This window comes from Sminthopsis crassicaudata, chromosome 1 (assembly GCF_048593235.1).
Source record: "Sminthopsis crassicaudata isolate SCR6 chromosome 1, ASM4859323v1, whole genome shotgun sequence".
NCBI lineage: Eukaryota > Metazoa > Chordata > Mammalia > Dasyuromorphia > Dasyuridae > Sminthopsis > Sminthopsis crassicaudata.
In genome coordinates this window covers 162,768,530-162,784,372 of record NC_133617.1, presented here as the reverse complement: position 1 = coordinate 162,784,372, position 15,843 = coordinate 162,768,530, and the positions used below count along the sequence as shown (strand labels likewise).

At 33.3% G+C, this 15,843-nt stretch overlaps 1 protein-coding gene across 1 annotated transcript in view; it reads left to right on the top strand.

The window, feature by feature from the left end:
* The window catches only part of SLC22A23 (solute carrier family 22 member 23), a 269,428-nt gene that overhangs the window by 47,094 nt on the left and 206,491 nt on the right, over positions 1-15,843 (top strand). Inside the window, exon 2 of the mRNA XM_074270687.1 lies at positions 11,096-11,199. Within this exon, the coding sequence (XP_074126788.1) occupies positions 11,096-11,199 (104 nt within the window). The remainder of the gene's footprint in view (positions 1-11,095; positions 11,200-15,843) is intronic.

The window sequence follows — 15,843 nt, the reverse complement described above, 5'->3', positions numbered from 1 at the left end:
GCTGCTGTCAGAGATTTATGAAAGATCAGGAAAAATGGAAGCCCAACAAGACTAGAAAAGAGCAAATATCCTGATTTTCAAGATAAGTCTAGAGAACTAAAAGATTAATGATGATGATTTTGATTCTTGGGAAAATTCTAAAATAATACTATTGAGATAGCTGATGTACACTTAGAAAAGAAAGCAATTTACAAAAACTTCAACAGTTCTCATCAGACTAATCTGACTTAATTTTTTGACAAATTGCTAAACCTTTTAAGTGAAAAAAAAAAATAAAAATTTACCTGTACCTATAGTTTTGAAGAAGTTTAGATAAAACATTTCATGATATTCTAACACATATAGAAAGGTGCAGACTTTACAATAACATAAATGAATGGATTTAGAACTGGTTGAATGGCCTGATTCTAAAAGTAATTGTTAATAGCTCTTTGTTAGGATACTAGGTCTTCAATGGAATACCCCTAAATGTGGGGGGAAATATATTCTTAGGTTATTTACAGTCAATAAGAGACTTAATTGGCCATAACAAAAGGATAGTTAACAAAAATAAGTGCTAAGAATTCTTTGAGTTGATTCAGCTGAATAAAGTTCCCATCAAGATTTCACTTCCTTTGTACTTCAGCAGTGAGGAGGTATCATAAACAATCTAAACCATTAGTCCTCTGTGTCAACCAAGACTTGAAGAATAAATCAATACTTAAATATTTAAATTTTTTTTAATTTATGGAATAGAAGCTTTTCCATTATATAGTATAATAAAAAAGAATTGCACATGAAACTACAAATCTATTATGTATGACTTGCTATTCCTTATAAATATGTAATAGTTCTCATGTAATTTTTTCCCCTTTTTTTCCCCTTCTCCCCCACCCTAGAGATAGTTACCATTAGATAGATTGTGTGTGTGTGTGTGTGTGTGTGTGTGTGTGTGTGTGTGTGTGTATGTATGTAAAATCATTCGGATGAGTAAACTGAGGTAATTGAATGTTGAACTCAGTCTTGAACCCAACCGAGTCTTCTGACTCAACTCTACTATACTTCCTTTCTTTGGAAATGGGAGGAGGAAAATCCCTAGGATTCTTCTCTTTATTAATGCAGGGTGTACTAATGGTTTCAGTGCAGTTTTTTTTTTCTTTTTTCTTTTTTTCCTTTTTAAAGCTTTTTATTTTCAAAACATATGCACAGATAATTTTTCAACACTGACCCTTGCATAGCCTTGTGTTTCAGATTTTCCCCTCCTTATCCCCATTTCCTCCCCTAGATGGCAAGCAATCCAATGTATGTTATACATATTAAGATATATGTTAAATCCAATAAAAATCAGATCAAAAAGGAAAGAAAATGAGAAAGAAAACAAAATGCAAGCAAACAACATCAAATAGAGTGAGAATGCTATGTTGTGGTCTACACTCAGTTCCCACAGGCCTCTCTCTGGATGTAAATAACTCTCTTCTGAAATAACTGAATAATTGGAATTGGTTTGAATCATCTCATTGTTGAAGAGAGACAAGTCCATCAGAATTGATCATTGCATAATCTTCTTGTTGCCTTGTATAATGATCTCCTGATTCTGCTTCTTTCACTTAGCATTAGTTCATGTAAGTCTCTCCAGGCTTCTCTGAAAATCATCCTGTTTGTCTTTTCTTTTAGAACAATAATATTCCATAATATTCAATTCCAATTGATGGGCATCCACTCAGTTTTCAGTTTCTTGCTGCTATAAAAAGGGCTGCCACAAACATTCTTGCACATGTGGATCCCTTTCCTTCAAGATCTCTTTGGGATATAGGTCCAATAGAAACACTGCTGAATCAAAGGAATGCTCAGGGCAATTTTAAGCTAAGAAAGCTTAAAATATCACTGAGATTTTTGAATACCCTACATCTTACAAAGTAACAAGAAAGTTGTTATTGTGAACTTAAATTTGTTTAATTTGTTGTGTATTTGTCTTAATATTCAAAAAAGAAATAATCTTGGGTCTCGCTAACTCACATCAATAATGAGTTAATAAAATGGTGTTTTACAAATATAAATCATCTTAAAAGATTATATGTAGTATGAATTACTTTAATCAGATAAATCTCATGACTCTCCTCAGGGATATATTCAGAGAACCACTTGACACCCCCTGTATTTTTCTAAATTTTATTGCATGTCCATAGGGTCTCCTAACACTGTCTATTATGTAAAGAAGTTGATTGATACATTTTTATTGTATTTGTACAGTTGGTAGGAGGAGGAATTTTAATTTGGGGAGAATAAGACGTCCCCAAGAAGGAAAGAGGATGAGAAATTTGGGGATGTGGAGCATTTGGGGAGAGAAATGGGCCCAGGACCTAAGGTGTGAAGGGGACTAAAGGATAAAAAGGGAAAGTGAGATTCTCAGCAAAGAAAAACTTGGCCTATATGAATCTTTGGGAATCGATAGCAAAACCTGTCATTTGTTACTAAAAAAGTCTTCATTCTTTTTTGCCTCAGGCATCAGATTCAAGCTGGAGGAATTGAAAAAAGGATTATTTGAATGCAAAATGGAATAGAACACTGAGTTGTTATGAATACTAGAAGAATTGGTTTATTTTCTAGTGTGGATTCTTTGAAAATTCTGTTTCTGGAGGAATAGTTCAATTCTTCCTAATCAAAATACTCTCTTCAGGCAAGTCTTTAAGAATATAAGTTATGAAAATCTGCTTTGGTAAGGGAAATTTTTCTTCTGGAGCTTACTGTGTGGATGAAATTACAGATCCAGTTTTTCAAAAATAAATACTGTACCTCAAAAGTTTAAATCCAGAGATTAAGCTGATATAGTAGTTAATCATTTTTCAGTTTTTCAAAATATAGGGTCCTCTAAGATTTTGATCCCTCCTGTGCCAGTGTTCTCACCATTTACTGATTTTGTTGTTGCTGTTGCTGAGGCAATTGGGCTTGTGACTGGCCCAGGTCACACAGCACAAAGTGTCATGTGTCTGGGGCCAGATTTGGCTGGAGTTCTGTTCTCTGTGTCACCTAGGTGCTCCCATCTATTGAATTTGAAGAGATGTAAAGGTCTTCTTTTATTATAACCCTGCTTACTTTGTATGACATCATTCTTAAGATATTAGGGACACTTGATTGATGAATGACTGATCAAACATAATTATGTACTTACTAGGTGCCAGGCACTGTCCTAAGTGATCTAAATATTACTTAATTTTTATGGATTAGATATCTATATGTGTGTGTGTATGTGTGTGTATGTGTATATATATATATATATATATATATATATATATATATATATATATATATATATATATATATATATATATATGTATATATAAAATTTCTATAAATTAGATACTTTATATCCTAAAGTATATAAATATTAGAAAGAAAGTCTTTACCCTTAAGGAGTTTACATTCTTATAAAAGAAAACTAAACTTAGAGGAGACATAAAAGGGGAGCCAAGATTTTAAATATCCAGCCTATGACTTGGACACTAGTCTTGGGCAAGATATGAGAGTCCAGGATAGTTTTGAGAACAGAGTCTAAAGTACCAGTGGTTCAGGGATGGATCTGAGAATAATGGCTAGAGTATCATTTGGTATATGTTTTTAAGTTTTCTTTTGTATGAGCTCTATGCATTTTTTACAAGAAGGAAATATTTGAAATTTGATTTTTTTAAAAAACTATTGGCCACTTGTTATGTATAAGACATTTGAAATACATAAATTAAAAACAACACAATAGTTACTCTCTATGAGTTTGCATGCAGTCTACTACGGGGTAAATGGCATATACAGGAATAAGTATGCAACAGAACATAAACTACAAAATGCTCTGTGGAAATCTGAGGAGGAAAAGGAAAGTAGGGTGGGGAAAGGAGAGGGGAGGATCAGGTAAGACTTCCTAAAAAAGATCATCTCATGAGAAGTTTTAAATTGTCTGCATGGGAAAGTCCCTATGTATAGTGTAACTAATCAATAAATAAACATTCCAGTTGTAAGGATATAATGACTGTTATTTAACCAGCATGATGATATCTCTGCCAGGTCAGATGGGAAGAAAGCCTCTTTAAAGTAATTAAACACTCTTGCCAGATAGGCAGCACTAGAGCTATGGCTAAAGCCAAGCTAAAAAAGTATTGTAAAAATAAGTTGTTCTTTTAACTTAATTTTACACAACCAAAGGGGGAGGAAGAATTGACTGCAAGTGACAAAAAGCAATTTTTCCATATCCCCAAGTGTGCATGGAGCCTCTAGATTTCTTTTTTCTGAAAACTGTGAGACAACCATAGTTTGTGGTGTTTTATTTTTCCCCCAAGTTGAAGATGTGTAAATGACTCACAGAATGATAGGACTGCTAAAATCTTAGGATTCTTTGATATTTGTGCTCAAGCACCATAACAGTGCCCTGATTCTCTTGTAGCCTTACATGATATTGCATGTGCTCCAGAATCAATTTCTTGATGGGTTTAACTACCTACTAGGAAGAATCCTAATCTACCTGCTTGATTTCAGTGAATTTTAATAAGATCATAGAGCTTAGAGCAAGTGTAGAACCAGAATTTATCTAATCCAGGGGTCCTTAATCATTTTTGTGGGGGTATCTGGCAGTCTGGTGAAACCAGAATTATGATTTAAAATGCATAAAGCTTCAATAAATACATAAAATGAAAAAAACCTAATAATATGAAAGTAGTTATCCCCCCAATTTTTTTTAAATTTCAGGGCTGCCAGATTAATAATTCTTGAATTCTAGATCACAGAATCATCAATTTGCTGGTGAAAGAGTTTTTTTCTTTCCCCCTAAACCTCCCTCACTACCTTACCAATCACACTGTAAAAGACAACACTAATTTCCCAGTCCTTCAGACTCACAACCTAGGAGTCATTCTGGATCCCTCCTATCTCTTACCTCACCACATACAAGTTATTGCCAAGGACTGTCAAGTTCACCTTTACTCCATCTCCCTAATAATCCCTGCTTTCCTCTGACACTGTCATCACTCAGTGCAAGCCCTCATCACCTCATGCATAGATTATTGATATAGCCTGCTTCAAGTCAGGCTTCAGGTCAGCCTGTTTCAAGTCTCTCCCCACTCCAATCCATCCTCCTTTCAGTCACTAAAATGAATTTTTGTTTTTGGTTGTTTTATTGAATAAATTCACTTTTTTTGATATTTCAATTTTTAAAAAATTATATAATTCTCTTGTTGCACAAGAAAAATCAAATCAAAAAGGAAAGAAAATGGGGGGAAAAACACAAAAATGCAATTGAACATCAAAAAGAGTGAGAATGCTATCTTTGTGATCCATACTCAGTTCCCACAGTTCTCTCTTTCGGTGTAGATGGCTCTCTTCATCACAAGATTATTGAACTGGCCTGAATTGTCTCATAAAATGAATTTCTTACAACAGAAGTCTGACTGTGTCACTTCCCTACTCAATAAACTCCACTGACTCCTATTGCCTGTGGAATCAAATACTAAATTTTCTGACATTCAAAGTCCTTTATAACCTATTCCTATCTTTCCAGTCTTTTTACACCTTGTACTGTTAAATTCAGTGACACTGATCTCCTGCCTTTTCCACAAACAAAATACTCTTTCTGGCTTTCTTAGCTACTTGGAATTCTTTCTCTCCTACATTCCAATTTCTGAGATCCCTGACTTCCTCTAAGGCCCAACTAAAATCTCACCTTCTACAAGAGCCTATCCCTACCCCTCTTAATTCCAGTGACTTCTTTCTGTAAATTATTTTCTATTTATCCTGTATGTAATGTGTTTTACATACTTTGATTACATGTTTTCCCCATCAGATTCTCAGCTCTTTAAAAGGAGGGATTATCTTTTGCCTCATTTTATATTTGAGGTGCTTGATAAATGTTTGTTGATTGATTGCTCTCTAGTCCTACCCCTTCCAAAATTAAGACCCAGAAAGATGATGGGACTTGGCTGAGTTCACAAAGACTTAGTAAGTAGCAGAGTCCAACACCTCTAACTTAAGATGTAATCCTTTTTGTACTCCTTTCAGGCAGGATAGTGGATAGAGCACCAAGCCTAGTGTCAAGAAGATCCATTCAGTTCAAATTCGACCTCACTCACTTACTAGCTGTGTCATTCTAGTTGGTTCACTTAATTCTATTTGCCTCATTTTCCTCATTTTTGAAATGAACTAGAGAAAAAAATGGCAGACCATTTTCTCCATTCTTGGCACTGCAGTATCTTTATTTTTTAAAATAATAACTTTTAATTTTCAAAATATATACAATGATACTTTCCAACATTAACTCTTATGTGAATATAAAACCTTATGTTCCAAATTTTTCACCCTCCCCCATCTCCTTCCTCTAGACAGCAAGTAATCCAATATATGTTAAATATATGCAATTCTTTTATATATATATATATATATATATATATATATAATTCTACATTTATCATGCTGCACAAGAAAAATCAAATTAGGATTTTTCTTGTGCAACAAGAGAATTGTATAAATATGTATACATATATTGGATTTAACATATATTTTAATGTGTGTAACATTTATTGGATTGCTTGCCAGCTAGGGGAGGAGGTGGGGGGAAGGAGGGGAAAATCTGAAACACAAGGCGATGCAAGAGTTAATGTTGAAAAATTATCTGTGCATATGTTTTGAAAATAAAAATCTTTAATAATTAAAAAAAAATCAAAAAGAAAAAAAAAAAACCAAAAAGCAGGTAAACAGCAACAAAAAGGTGAAAATACTATGTTGTAATCTACATTCAGTCCCCACAGTCCTCGTTCCACTCCAGAATCTTTAAAAGAAAACCCCAAATAGTATTCACAAAGAGTCAGATACTACTGAACTACAGTCAGATCATAAGTTCATGTGCTTTAGAGTTGGAAGGAAATTTTGCGATCCAATCCAACCCACTCATTGAAAGCCAGAAATTTAAGATGACAAAGTGCATAATCAGGATTTGAATCCAGGTTACATACATACAATGAAGTTCTTAATTGAAAATGGGGGGAGGGGAGAAGGATAGAAGGGTGAAAGAGGAGAGGAGAGATAGATAATAAAATGGTTTGGACTCCGTTTTAAAATAGTCTCTCTAGAAAATTTTCTTTAAATAATAGATTCTTGGCTCTCATTTTCAAAGGTATATATACAAAAATATCAGCAATTTGAAACCAACTAATTTTAGAATTTGGAGTTATTAGAACAAGGGTTTAGGTTTAAGCTTATCTGGATACTATTTTAAAAGTTTTCTAAGTAACAAATAGTAAAGACAAGATTTTAAAAAGGGAATTTTTAACACACTTGTTGATCAGTCATTTTTATAATCATCTTCATGACCCCATTTAGGGTTTTCTTGGCAGAGACTTGGAGTGATTTGCCATTTCTCTCTCCAGCTCATTTTATAAATGAGGGAATTGAGGCAAACAGAGTGAAGGGACTTGCTCAAGGTTACACAGCAAATAAGTTTCTGAGGCTGTATTTGAATTCAAAAGGATGATTCTTTTTGGTTCCTGGACAGGCACATTATCCACTGTACCACACACTATCTTCATGCTGGCAATTGACATGCTAATTACAAATCATTCTTATCACTAAAACAAGTCTCAAAGGACCTCTAGGACAACTGAGTGTGAGCCTAGTTGCTTCAGTCATGTATATTTGAAAAAAAAAACAGACTCCTTTTTCCATTACCCACCACCACTATCACGAAGACCTTTTCCTCTGTAAATTTTCCAGAAAGTTTTACTATTATCACTAGGTTCTGTCTTGGTTTTATTTGGAGAATAGAGAATATAAAATATGCGCATATATATCTATATGGATATATCTACATAGAATATTTGGGAATATAGAATATATATAGAATATATCTATAGAATATAGAAGAAACCTAGCAATGGTCACCTAAGAAACAAAGAAATGCAATGTTATTTTAAGAATGTTATATTTTAAGAATGGAAAGTTGTAAGTAGGGTTAATGGTGTTAGAAATGTGTGTGTACACATATAACTTTCTCCTCTTTTTTTCTTTCCCTCCCTCGCCTACCTCCCCAGCTTTTCATCTGTCTTTTATGTGTTCTCTTTCCTCTGGAATGTAAAGTTCTTGAAAGTAAAGACTATCTTTTTGCTTGCATTTGTATGCCCAATACCTAGCTCAGTGACTGGCACATTAAAGTCAATGGTTAATAAATGTTCTTTCTATCTGTTTATCTAATTAACTAGTTAGCTAACTGATTTCTAATATTTAAAGAAAATCATTTATAAGACAGAGTTATTGTAACCCCATTAAGTAGGCAAAGAATTTGAACAAAATAATTCTCAAAAAGATTGTAAATTATTATCAGAAATATAAAAAATTTATTCCAGGTAACTAATGAGAATGGAAAATCAAAACAACAGAAGTTTTACCTCACACCAGTAAATTGGCAAAGAGGATAAAATATGGCAAAAATCAATTTTGGAAGGATTATAAATGGAAAAACTATCCATTATTGGTAGAGCCATAAAGTGGTCTAACCATTTTGCAAAGTAATTTTGAATTGACATTCAACAAGTTATTAAGCCTTAACTGAGCACTATTATAAACTGATCACATAAAGATTGAAAAAAAGTTGAATCAGTTCTTGCTCTCTAGGAGTTATATTATAAGCTAAAAATACTATTAAAATGTTCATATTCTCGAACCCAAAGATCCTCCTGTTTGACATATGTGCCAAAGAGATCAAAGACTGGAAACAGGAAAAACTATACAATGACTATTATAATATAAATGAAAGATTAAAAGCAAAAATGAACATTTTCTAATTATAATGACTGTCATTCCTGAAAAAGAAATGAGAATATTTGCCTTCCTCCAATTTTTTACAGAGGTAAGGAATTATTGGCTATATAAAATTTTGGAAAGCAATTTATAATTATTAATAATTGAATAAGCATTTATTAAGTGCCTATTATGAGCTAGCCACTAAGAACAGTTATCCATTTCACATCTCGATTTTCCCTATTGTGTTTTCAATATATCACAGGTTGACATAAGAAATTAAATGAAAAATTTGGGGGAATTTGCCAGAAGCTTTAGACAACATAGAAAAAGTTTACAAATTCAGAAATGCATAAAATATATGCATATTATTGTATGGTAGCAACATATAGTATTTTTAAATACCCTAATAATTAAGGCTTCTCTGGCACAAAGGGAGAGCCATATATTTTTTTAAACTTTTTATTTTCAAAAAATATGCATGCATTATTTTTTAACATTGACAGTTGCATAGCCTTGTGTTCCAAATTTTCCCCTCCTCCCCCCACCCTCTCTCCTAGATAGTAAGCAATCCAGTATATGCTATACAATATTCAATATATGTAAACATATTTATACAATTATCTTTTTTTTTTTATAATATTATCCCTTGTATTCATTTTTCCAAATTATCCCCCTCCTCCCTCCACTCCCTCCCCCCGATGGCAGGTAATCCCATACATTTTACATGTGTTACAATATAACCTAGATACAATATATGTGTGTAAATACCATTTTCTTGTTGCACATTAAGTATTAGATTCCGAAGGTATAAGTAACTTGTGTAGATAGACAGTAGTGCTAACAGTTTACATTCACTTCCCAGTGTTCCTTCTCTGGGTGTAGTTGTTTCTGTCCATCATTGATCAACTGGAAGTGAGTTGGATCTTCTTTATGTTGAAGATATCCACTTCCATCAGAATACCTCTTCATACAGTATTGAAGTGTACAGCGATCTTCTGGTTCTGTTCATTTCACTCAGCATCAGTTGATTTAAGTCTCTCCAAGCCTCTCTGTATTCCTCCTGCTGGTCATTTCTTACAGAACAATAATATTCCATAACCTTCATATACCATAATTTACCCAACCATTCTCCAATTGATGGACATCCATTCATCTTCCAGTTTCTAGCTACAACAAAAAGAGCTGCCACAAACATTTTGGCACATACAGGTCCCTTTCCGCTCTTTAGTATTTCTTTGGGATATAATCCCAATAACAGCAATGCTGGGTCAAAGGATAGGCACAGTTTGATAACTTTTTGGGCATAGTTCCAAATTGCTCTCCAGAATGGTTGGATTCTTTCACAACTCCACCAACAATGTATCAGTGTCCCAGTTTTCCCACATCCCCTCCAACATTCATCATTGTTTGTTCCTGTCATCTTAGCCAATCTGACAGGTGTGTAGTGGTATCTCAGAGTTGTCTTAATTTTCATGAGAGCCATATTTTTTACATGAATTTTCCAGATCATGGGGATACTGTGCCCTTAACATCCTGATGTGGAAGGGATAGTCACACACACAAAAAATGAAGTGATCTTAAGTCTCAAGAAGAGTTTATATTCTAGGCTAAGAATGCAATTAAAATATTAAAAATTTTATTATTGGTTGATGTCCTGGTTAATTTGCTGAATTGCTCTTATTCCTCTTTTGGGTACAAGATTAGCTCACTGGATAGGAGTAAAGAAGGAAGTAATTCATTTGTAAACTAAGGTGTTTATAAATAGAAACTATCAATAAAATTTTTAAAATAGAAAAACAATTCTATAAGCTTATCATCCTTTTAATCTTAAGACAAATGGAAAATTTTGAACTTTTTTGAGAATTGAAAAAGCATATTATGTTGCTTATATTATTTTCTTATAATCCTTTCCCTGATAAGTTGATTGCAACATATGCTCCCTATTTAGATGAGCTTTAGCAAAACTTGCCTTACATGTGGATATGTAGAGTTTTTTGTGACAATTTAAAATATCTTAATCTTAGCCTGCATGAATATTTCCCTATCACTTGGTTTATATGTCTTCATGGCACTTGTAACACAGGAAATGCAAATTGAATGCTAAAATCATTTAAATGTTTTAATAATCTGTCCCTCTATTATAGTTAAAAGGTTATTTTCCTTGTGTATATATTAACCTTTCTCTCCTGAGTTTTTCCATCATTTAAGAGGATACTGAAAGAGTATGTCAGAAAAAGTTGAAATTGAATGATGATAAAGTCTGATCCTTGTTATGCTCCTTTGATAAAATAAAAATACTGTTTATGGGTATTTATTTCATAATACTATTTTTTTCCCTTTTTTCTAGTGGGATCTTGTATGTGACTCTGCTTGGAAGGTGCATATTGCTAAGTTTTCCTTACTGGTTGGCCTAATCTTTGGCTATCTAATAACTGGATGTATTGCTGACTTGTAAGTACCAAATCTATCTGGAGAAAACTTGTCAATGATTTTTTATTGTTGTCAAATCTCTTCTGTATGTTTTTTTTAAAAACTCATAGAAAAGATTGAATCTGGGTGATTCAGAACTAAAAGAATTGTCAGTTCTGGAACTTTTGGTCTCAGGGTCATTTACATTCTTTAAAATTATTGAGGAGCTACATCCCCAAAGAGTTTTGATTGATGTAGACTATATATATTGCTATTTTGAATTAAATATCATAACATCATAATATTTTTTGGAAAATAATTTTGACCCAGTGGATCTTCAGATTTATAGGTCTCATGGACCTTTAGGAATTCCCAAAACCCAAAATGAGAAATCCCCAAATTGGAACATCATTGAACTAATTTTGTAAAGTATATAACGCAGACCATTTTGAGGTGACACTTGAAATTCATGAATTTTTATTTTCATAAGCATAATTTCTATATAACTCCTTCCTCCTCTACATCACTGTATACCCTAGCCTCCATTTTTCCACATATCAATAATAAATATTCAGTACTTTTTTTAGTCCTTTGATTCTTTGCCTAGCAGTATGCTATGAAGGATACAAATGAAGCCTAAAAACATTTTCTGCCCTCCAGCTTTTGCCTAGGTGTAGGAGACAGAACTTCTTACTGCACATCACTACTCAAGGTCACACAATTAGTGAGTACAGTGAAAAGGAGTAGATTGATAAATGCCTGAAGGAATCATACACACAGTGATATAAAGCTTAAAAGGAAACATTCATTGTAGGATTGAGAAATCCAAGAAAGCCAGTATCATTCTTGGGTTCTCCTGATGACATCTATATAGGAGGAAGAGAAGGGTAATTCAAACATAGCTATTGCCAAGCAAAAATTTGGATATGGAATTGAATATAAGTTAATAATATAACCCACAGTAAAATGTCCCTTTAAGAATTGCAAAATGATTTGATCTTCAGAATAATTTTATTCTCATTTTATAGATAAGTAGAATGGAGTGTACTAAGTCTCAGAGAGATTAAGTGACTTACCTATGGTTCCATAGCTAGCAAGTATTAAAGATGATTTAATACTTAAATTTAATTTATTTTTATTAAATTTAATACTTAAAAGAGGCTTAGCACTTTATTTACCAGAATATGAAACTATTCTAGGATCAGTGAAGAGAACAACCTGGCTAAATTGGAAGCTTTCTGTAGAGGAGTTGGAACAGTGAGGCAGCCCAGTAGATAGAATGCCAAGTCTGAAGTCTCATCTTTCTGAGTTCAAATCCAGTTCAAGACATTTACTAGCTGTGACCCTGGGCAATTCCCTTCATCCTGTTTGCCTCAGTTTCCTCATGTGTAAAACAAGTTGGAGAAGTAAATGGCAAACTACTATAGTATGGCTTCCAAGAAAACCCCAAACAAGGTTACAGAGAGTTGGACATGTCTGAACAAAGAGTAGGGGAACAAGTTTGCTGGTTACATGAGGTGGAGAATAGATATATTACAGCTTAGACAGTGGAAAGTCTTGATTACTAGGGCTGACAAATTTGCATTTTATCCTGTAAGCACTGGAGAGCTATTCAGGTTTTTTGAGGCAGAAGTAACGCTTTTTCATTACATGGCATTTTTGTGATGGCTGTTCAAATGGTCAGGTTAAGCTAAGCACAAACACGTTTTAATTTGATTTTAACATAACTTTCTTTTAAAAAAAATTGGATTAATATAGAATTCTTAGTCACATATAAATTAATGGGATGACACTCTCAGAGTGCAACTTGTTAAAAACGAAAGACCAACTTAGTGAGAAATCTGCCAGCCCAGGAAAACTTGATGAATAGTTCCCATAGAATAAGCCAAGAGTGGTCAGTGATACCAAGAGGATTTTTTACACATCTTTTGAGGTGTGGAAGTTTCTGATCAAAACTATATATATTTGGAAATTCCTTTCCTATTAACAATATAACTTGTTTGTTTTTAATTCCTTTAATTCATCTGCTTGTAAATGGTGTTTTTTTGGTTTTTTTTTTTAACACATTTTTAATGCCTATTAACAAAGAAGCATTAGTGTCTTCTCTGTACCTGAATATGTCTGTGCTACTGTGGCTGCTTTACTTACATCTGTGTCAGAAGAGACACAAAGAATGACTTCATTTTTCTGAACCAAAAGTTTTTAATCTTTTTTTTTTTTTTTGTATTATGGACCTCTCAGGCTATCTAGGGAAGCTTATGAACCCCTTCTCAGAATTAAAATTTTAATTACAAAAAATAAAATACACAGGATTAATCCAGAAACCAATTACGTTGAGATACAGTTATCAAAATCTTTTTTTTTTTTTTAAAGTTCACAGACCCCAGGTTAAGAACCAGTTATAAAAGGATAGCTAGTCCTATTTTTTTAATTATTCATGTACTTGTTAGTAACCCATAAAGAAAAGGGTTAGGCGGATAGGAAGTCATGCTGAAAACGACATAAGGCACCCTGCTTTCTAGAAATACTTGGAAGAGACTTTGTTTTCATTTTGTGCTTGTTCCCAAGCCAAAAAAAGAAATGTTTGCATTGGGAAAGAAAAATATCAATTAAAGATGTGGAATTTTATTATGGAGTTGTTCTGAAAGCAGCTTACAATTAGTTACATAGTACTTTCCTCCCAATGACCCTGTGAGGCAGGTAATGTCAACATTAGAATTTTTACTTTATATATAATATTTAATAGGTATAGTGAGATTGTTAGCAATATGCCCAGGTTCACACAATTAGTAAGTTTGAAATCTGGGTCTTCTAACTTTAAGAATTAATGTTCTTTATACATATACCATGCTGTCTGATTCATGTCTTGGCCCTGACATTTGTGTTTAGAATTTTTTCCTCACATGTAAAACAAATACTTTTTGTCTTTGTACCTTTAGGGCAGAGGTTCTTGTTAACTTTTTGGTATTACATATAGTGTATTTAAAATATACTTTAACATGTTTAACATGTATGAGACTGCCTGCCATCTAAAGGAGGGTGGAGAGAAGGAAGGAAAAAGTTGGAACAGAAGCGATTGCTAGGGTCAGTATTGAAAAATTACCCATGCATATATTCTGTCAATAAAAAGCTATAATAATAATAAAAAAACCTATATGGATATCCTGGACCACTTTGGCAGATCACTTTAGAGCAACACTTCTCAGAATGATGTTTGTAAATGTGAAAAGAAATAAATGAATGACATAGGAATACAAAGGAAACCAATTATACTGAAAAACAATTATAAAAAAAAAAAATTAAGTTTGTGGATCCCTCCATCCTCACTCTTTGCGTTAGAATTTAGAACTTTTGCTTAAGATCTCACACTATGATTCAGACATTTGTACTCGATAAATGTTTTTTGGGTCCAGTTGAATGACAGTGCTGTAAACTCTAAGAAAAATAAAATGGGACTGGCTTGCGTTTACAAGACAGATTAAGTCTGATAGTGTAACTTAAATCTCTTTGTGTCCTCTTTTACTTAGAAAAAAAATCTATGTCTAACTGCTTCAGATGGCAAAGTGTGAGGGAGTTAGATGAGCAAAGTGTGTTTGGACTCTGACTTTCTGAGAAACTAGTGTTACCTCTCCTTAACTGAGTTGGGATACTGTGCTTTTAAACCCAAACCTTCATTATTCTATTATGAATCTGAACACTGTTTAACTAAAAAGAACAGCATACAAAGAAAAAAGAAAAACCACTGATCTCAGTGCTGCTAAAATGTGCCAAGAACCCCTTGTTTGCTTTTGTGGCTATTTGGAAAGTAGCCTGAAGATGTATGTCTATGAGGAAGAGGCCCCTATTACAAGTTTGGCTTTTGGAGGCTACTGTGCATTCAAATAGCAAGCTTTTTTCTGTGTTCATTTTTGAATCAAATTTCTCGAGTGGTAATAGTTCACATTGAAACATATTTTACAAACATTATTTCCTTTGATCCTTTCAACAACCTTGTGAGATGGACATTATTATTATTATCTCTATTTTAGAGATGAGGAAATCGGCTCAGAGAGATTAGATTGAGAGTAAGTCTTCTTCATTCTAGATCTTCCTAAACCCAAGACCAGTGCTCTATTCATTGTTTTTCACTGTATACTAAAATGACATTTACTTATTTATTAGATGATAGTTTTTCATGGAAGAACTCAATATACTTGACAATTCTATAGAACTGACCTTTTTGATCTTTACCTCCAAATCTTCTCCATACTGTCATAAGACTTCCAAATGTCAAAATTGAAAAGCCATATTTAAAAAAACAACAAATACTTCTTAATGATCAGAATAGCATGGGGATTATAATTGCCCAATATCCAAGAAAAAGTAGAGCTCTGAGCCACTGATACTTTATTAAAGGGGCCATGATTCCCTCTGATGAAGTGGATTTTCCTTATAATCTGAGGTAACTGGGTCTCTAGAACCTTGCTTTTTTTTTTTTTTTTTTTTTTAATAAGATTTTGATTACCCAAATTGGCAAAAATGACTTAGTAAAATATTGAATGTCATTGGTTGACAGACCTTGCTCTTGAAAGCCAAAAATGGTGTGCCATCAGGGGAATCATGGATGAAGCATGGTCATAGGACGGTTGGACATGAGAGAGGGGTCCAGATTTACAAAAATAAGTTGGGGGAGTTTTCAAAGAATCA